The sequence below is a fragment of the Thamnophis sirtalis genome, unplaced genomic scaffold (genome assembly GCF_051295495.1).
Source record: "Thamnophis sirtalis isolate CommonGarterSnake01/CBP01778 unplaced genomic scaffold, rThaSir2_p1.2 scaffold_4, whole genome shotgun sequence".
Taxonomy (NCBI): Eukaryota; Metazoa; Chordata; class Lepidosauria; order Squamata; family Natricidae; genus Thamnophis; species Thamnophis sirtalis.
In genome coordinates this window covers 43,308,240-43,314,935 of record NW_028261384.1, presented here as the reverse complement: position 1 = coordinate 43,314,935, position 6,696 = coordinate 43,308,240, and the positions used below count along the sequence as shown (strand labels likewise).

Sequence of the window (6,696 nt, the reverse complement as noted above, 5' to 3'; positions counted from 1 at the left end):
TCAATATGTTCAACCAGTGATCAAAGAGTCATTATTGGCGGAGATGCATTAAATTGGATTCCTAGATTGAAAAGCATACTGATAGTATATGATTCTGTGTAATCTCTAATTCTATATCCTATGTGAAAGGATGGGAGGTGGGGACCTCCAATTCACAAAGTGAATTCAATAAACCTGACCTAACCCTAAAGTGAAAAAAAAGCTAAGCATAGAACCAAACCGAAACCAAGAGAATATGCCTATATTTGGCACAAAATTAACAACTTTAATCTTGAAATATTAAATTAAAAGGTACAGTTTTTTAAAAAATGAAAGCAATATTTCATCTATTGTTTCATACATTGATGCAACTGAAACTAGAACGCTTCCTGCAAGAGAGTAAATAATTCATAGTGACAATTTCATAGGGAATGTATTGTCCCTGCACGCATTAATTCATGGAGATGTGACCGAAAACAACGAACGGGTGCCTTTATCCTTCATTGCGTCATTCGCTGGTCTCGTCTTACATCGTTTTGTTGCCCCTGAAATGAAAGGCATGTCTTCAACTAAAATAGAGAAGCCCTTATCCCACCAGCAAGAGGGGAGATTTTTCCAAACTAATTTCAAAATAAATGCAGCGCCAAATGTTCATAGAGCAAAACCAATTCCTGCTGGAGGGAGGGCGAGGAACGAAACAAGCAGCAGTCCCCGGTAAAGACAAGCCCCTCCTCCTGTTCTTCTCCCCCCTCCTCCACGCCCCAAGCCGGCAAATGGCAGTCAAGCAGGGCGGAATAGGAGAGAGCGCCGGTCACTCGCCCCGAGTCTCTTCGCTGGGATGCGCAGGCGCGGGGCTAGCTGTGGCAGCGCCGCCTCCACCGGCACCTTCAAACAGCTTTTGGGGACTTTCGGCGAGCAGGCTTGCGCGAGGTCGCTTCTTTTCCTTGAAGCGGCCAGAGTGGGAAATCCTGAGATTGCGACGGTTGCCAATAGGCGACTGGTTCTCCCAAGAGTCCGAAGAGTTGGGGGCAGTGAAGAGGAGCTCAGAGGGATCCAGCGGCGGAATTTCTTTGCTCTTCTTTCTACCGGACAGAGATTTCCACCAACTGCTCGGGGAGCTTTTCGCCCCGCCCGCCCCCGAAGGGGTTTTGGAGGCACTACTGCTCTCTGCCATATTCTGAAGGCAGAAAGCGCCCGGGTCTTTCCTTCCCCGTTCGGAGGGCCAGGGGTAGTTCGAATTTCCTGGGGGATTTAAAAAAAGAGGAAACGTTTCAGCGAATTTGCCAGGGCTGGAGCCATCACGGCCTTTGGTGCAAGGAACGGAGGACGGTGGTTTTCAGGATGCGTTGTGTTTCAACGCTGCTTCCCCTAGAACCTATAAGGTCAACTAACTGGGGAGTAACGATTTGGTACCTTCGTACCCAGCTATATCTGCCAATAGGTTTGTTATTTTACTCCAGAAAAGCCACATTGTCTATTCCCCCATTGGGACTTACCCTACCCTCCTACCCTCCAATCATTCAGTAGGGCTTGAGGAGTTAATCCTGTGCTCATCAGCAATGCAATCCTGATTTTTCATTTTTTTCAAATGTGTAGTAACCCCAGATATATATTCAGTATAGATGATATTTACTTTTTCTCAGTCATAAGGCATTCAAATAATGCTCATGAAAAATAAGTTGCAGCACTAAGTTTTTAATCCAAAAATGATTGGCAAAAGACATGCAAATATTGACAAACTATTTATGGGAGCTATTATAAAATACAATTAGGAGTGTAAACGAAGGAGGATATGACTATCCCATCTACAGATCTGGGGTATATGAAGCAGCTTATCATCATCTTACTTTCAAGGACTTGATTTTTCTCAAGTGTGGAACAGACTTTTTCAGTATCAGTTTTGTTCAAAAAGGGCTGTGTCCATGCCTAAACACAAGAGCAGAGAAACTATGTAGACTAATTCAGCCAAGGTGCTTTGGAAAGTTAAAACCTTTCCATATGACATAGCTTCCTTTTATACTCATGAAAACATTAGCCATAGTTAAACCTTTCCAAGATTGGGCTCAGCAACCAAGAATTTAGTTGCTTAGCACTATTCATCCAAAGCTTCTTTAGTTGGAAGATTTAAGCACAGGGTATTTCTAGTGCAGGGGGTTTACAATGCACAGTGCCTCCTGATGGGCTCAGCTGTGGTGGCAGACTTGTAGCAAAGTTCATTGCTGTCAATTTGTAGAGATTAACAAAATGTAGATAAAATGGTAAGTGATCAGATTTCACAATTTTTCTTGTATGTTGCCCATGATGATCAGTACCAACAATAAGATTTATAGACTAATAATATTCTTCCAGTTTAAACAGGGAAAGGGTTGTACTGCCTCACTTCTTTCACACTAGTTAATAAACATGTGCAAAGATTGAATTGGAAAAAAAATGAAATAATCTTGTAAGAGAAACTAAATGTTATACAAGGCTCATAAATTCTTTGTCAGCAATCAATGTCACTTAGGTCTGAATGAGAAAAAAGATCTTAGTCTTTAAAAAGAACATAAATGTATACATTTGCAAAGTCTTCCAATCACAGAATCTTTCCTTGTGAACAGTTTTACTTTATCATCATCAATAAATTCACACAACATCTAAAGACAATTCACACAACATCCAAAGCCATTTTTTTTCAATTGAAGGTAAGAATTGCCTTTTTACTTGCAGGTAGCCATAGCTTACCTGCAAGTATTTTGAAGTGCATTCTGTTCATTTAAGAAAAATGTCTTGTTAGTTAACCAACAAATAAATTGACAGTAGCAGAATCAACAGTTTATAGACTTTAAGATTATCAAGTACGATAAAACTTACTGAATTACCGAGAAGCATATTCCTTCCAGTAATATATTTAGTGAGAACTCACAACTGAGAATCATTGTATATATCTAAGCAATGGTGATAGATTCATAAAGTCCCTTCTGGTAGTGAGATGTTGAGGCCAAAATAACCTGTTTCCATTAGTAAATTATGTTTCTTGCTAGTCATAGCTAGAGGACCCTTGTTGCATTCTTTACCAGAATTCGCCCTTAAGGCAGATATTACAGAGGACATGGCAAAGGGGGACACTTTATAGTAAAAGGTATTTTCAACTCTTACAGTGGCACAAAACTCTAGCTTTAAATTTACCAACTTTGAAATAAATCTTATAGGGTTTACTCAGTGCTACTGACTCAAATCAGACCATACTCACCACTGTTCCCTATAGTTGTTCTGCTGGGTCATTCAGGACAGTCTGGAAGAAAAGAGTTCTGTGGTGTTCCTGCTTGCTTGTTGTATGTGCAGAAGGCTGTTGAGGAATGGTAAAAGTCAAAGAAGGCAAGCATGTTTCAGAACAACTGAAAAGAGAGTGGGGAAAGCTGATGTACATGTTTCATGGGGATTGCTTTAATTCCCATGAGATTTGAAGTGCAGCTCCATGCATCTTTGTTCAGAAATAAATCGAAAGATATTTAAGAAGATTTTCTCCGAGTTCAGGGGATTGTTTTACGAAGAGACGCATATAGGATTAAAGAACCCACCGGTGAGGAGCAAATCTTCAGGGATTCTTGAAAACACCAGGCGGAAATCCTCTTCCACTGGCAGGACTATTCAAGAGCGTGGAGCTGAAAGCCACCTCTGTTCCAGCTCATACAGCGCAACCGAGCCGCAAAGAGACTCTTCCTTTCACTGAGCACCAATACCACCCTCCACCTCCCGCGACTTTAGTACAAGGCGCTGGTGGAAGGCAGGGGGGAGGGTGTTAGGACCGGCACACACTCGGCGCCGCGAGATAGGTGGGCGCCGGGAAGCGAGAGCGTGAGATGGAAGCAGGACGCTTCTCCCGGGCAACACCTGTGGAAGCTTCCCAGGGGCAAGACTGGGCTCTCACCTGTTCCCTTTGGAACTCACGCTCGCTCTTGCCGGTCACCAAGTGAATGGGAATAAACCCTCAGACCATCATCTCGCGTCCCGCGGAGGGATTGTAGTTACCTGCCTTTCCTGAGAACCTCGCTACCTCAGCAACAGGCTGTCTCAGAGTCAGCCCTCTTGAAGTGCCCGCCCGCTCCAAATGGGAGAGATCAACTTTCCCAGGTGAACCGTGTTAGGGTCGCGCAGTAGAAGAAGCTAACTTACTCCGAACAGCCTCTAAAGTCGACGGAAGGCAGCTTGGAGGAAAAAGGAACGTATAGTCACGAAAATACTTTTGTCCATTATTTTTAAATGCAATGTTGTACAATCTAACCCGCCCGATTCACTTTCTTCAGCTGTGGAAACTGTGCTGGGTACTTCTTGGGAAAATAACCAGGAGGCAGGTGTAGGTGAGCCCTTCAGTAGGACCCGCCCTTTTCTTCTTCAAAAAAGTGATTGGTTCCTATAAAAAAGCAATTTGACAAGCTTTGGTCTGCAGTAAGTAAAAACTCAGCAAGCTGTAACATTTCAAATAACTGGCAAGGATAGCTGTAACAGAGAGTAGGGTAAAAATTGGTCTTTGTCGAAGTTGCAGTTGACAAATTGGTTCTCTTCTCTTTTTTCCCCTTGTAAATTGAAGATAAATCATATTGGGACTCACTAAAAGGCAGTAACAAATATTGGCAATAAAATTTGCATAATAAATATTGATAAGAAAATGCACCTAAAAATCTCTGGGAATAATTGAAGAAAGCAACAAAAATTGAAGAGAAGAAGAGGGACTGTAACTCATCACATAGATAACTATATTTCTTTAGCTTATTTCATATCTGAATATTATTCCTATCTGTTTGGGGCAAGGGTAGAGATATCGTTTTCTGCTTTCTGGAGGGGAAATTATAGTTTAGCATTAAACATATGTTCAAGCAGAGACTTTAAGAGGTGGGACAGGAGGCCCCTGCAGTTCTAGGATTTTGTTTGTTTCTAACATGATTAAAGTCATGTTAAAGTATTATGTTAACATAGATACTTTAACATGACTTTAATGTATTCTGTTTGAGGCCCTGGAATGGCAGAATGAGTGAAGTTTCTTGGGCTAATCAATGTCCCACTGAGGTGATCTCCTAAACCAGGATTTCTCAACCTTAGCAGTTTGAAGATATGTGGATTTCAACCCCCAGAATACCCCTGCTGGCATCACATATCTAGCTTGATGTCTCCTGGATACAGAATGATAGCACATGGAAACAAAATTTTGATCTCAGAAGTACAGTTGAAGGTATTTTGACCTGGAATAGAAAGACAATCATAGAATGTAAATGTCCAAGCTATGAATAATGCCTCAAAGATTTAAGTTTTCTGTGTATGCAGTGTCAATAGTTAAGGTACTAATAACAATTCAGCTTATTTTGTGTTTATCCACTGGCATGTTTCCATTTCAGATGATCAGTGTGGCTTAAAAAATAAAGCTTTTAAACTTATCACTTGCTCACCACCAAAATCTACAATTTACAAACGTAATTTACAAACATATGCTCTTTTTTAAAACTACCACCTTTTCAGGTTTGTTTTAATACTAAAGATCTTTCTCTTCTTACCCAACCCTAAATGCATTAATAAAAGAACATAACATTTTTGATTGCTTTTAAATAAAAAGAATATGAGTTGAGTTCTTTCAAATTATAACCAATTTGGTAGGCTTAAGACACAAAAGAGCAACAAAAACACACAGAAAGCACATTACTTACTTCTACTCTTTCTTCAGCAGTCTACTCACAGTTACTGCTACTCCAATACTCCCCCAGCTGTTTCGCAGCAAGCTTTTATAATTCACTTTGCCTTGCTGACGCTGAGGAGAGGCCTTGAAAGAAGGAGAGAGAGAAAAAGCACAGGTGCTGGCAGGTTTGGGGGCAGCCTGGTCTCATGGTTATATGTAGTTGTAAGGACATATGTAATCCTACTAAATGCCAACATTAGCATTCTAGAATAATAGAAAAGATAAATTATGCTTACTACATTTTCTTTTATTCTCTCTCCCTATGTGTGTCTTTACTTATGCCCCAATTGATTTCAGTGAAGTTTGGTCATGTCAATGACTTTACAGTACTTCCCAAACATCCTCCTCCTTTTTTCAGACCTGAAGAAGCTTCTTGGATGAGAAGCAAAACATTTTCAGAGAAAAAAACCAAGAAAGTCCAGTTGCCTTTTTTGGGGGGAGGGAACACCTTTGGGGCAACCGTGATCTGGATGACTAAAAATGTCCATAGACATCCTTCTTTGTTTTACTATTTCCTATCTTGCTTTCTGTGTTGCCATTTTGGGAGTAAAAATTTGTTACATCAGGGACCGCAGCAGCGGCTGATAATTTTCTGAAGCAACGTTCGAAGCTGGTGCCATTATAATCATGCAAATGATGTCCTGAAAGATGCACAGAACTACCACTTCCATGGTATCATTACTAACCACAATATCATTATGTAAGTGCAATGTGTGCAATGTTCCCTTTGATAAGACTTGTAGTTGAACACATCTGAAAAGCACCAGGTTAAGAAAGACTGATGTGGGGTGCTAAAATTGATATTAAGTTCTTTGCTGTTATTCTCTGACAGCTACATGTTCCAGGACAATTGAAAAAATGTTTTGTCCAAACTCCACTTTGTTGATTCAGTATAATCTCCTTTAAACAATAGGTGATAAATAGTAACTGCATCAGTCTGTAGTCAGTGAAATTGCCTACTCTAATACAGCTAGTTTTCAACTTACAATCATTCATTAGTAATTGACTGT

At 40.6% G+C, this 6,696-nt stretch overlaps 1 protein-coding gene across 2 annotated transcripts; it reads right to left on the bottom strand.

Annotated features, from left to right (window-relative positions):
* Positions 1-248: 248 nt before the first annotated feature.
* On the bottom strand, positions 249-6,257 carry PRR15 (proline rich 15). Of its 2 annotated transcripts, none has more exons than XM_087712809.1 (3): positions 4,135-6,257; positions 3,212-3,307; positions 249-1,221 (listed from the first exon to the last, which is right to left on the bottom strand). In XM_087712809.1, the coding sequence occupies exon 3, from the start codon at positions 1,151-1,153 to the stop codon at positions 791-793; it is 363 nt and encodes a 120-aa protein (XP_087568935.1). In that variant the 5' UTR covers positions 1,154-1,221; positions 3,212-3,307; positions 4,135-6,257; the 3' UTR covers positions 249-790. The 2 variants fall into 2 exon arrangements, with proteins under 2 accessions (XP_087568935.1, XP_087568936.1); XM_087712810.1 differs by lacking the exon at positions 4,135-6,257 and adding an exon at positions 3,890-4,116.
* Between the last annotated feature and the right edge of the window lie 439 nt (positions 6,258-6,696).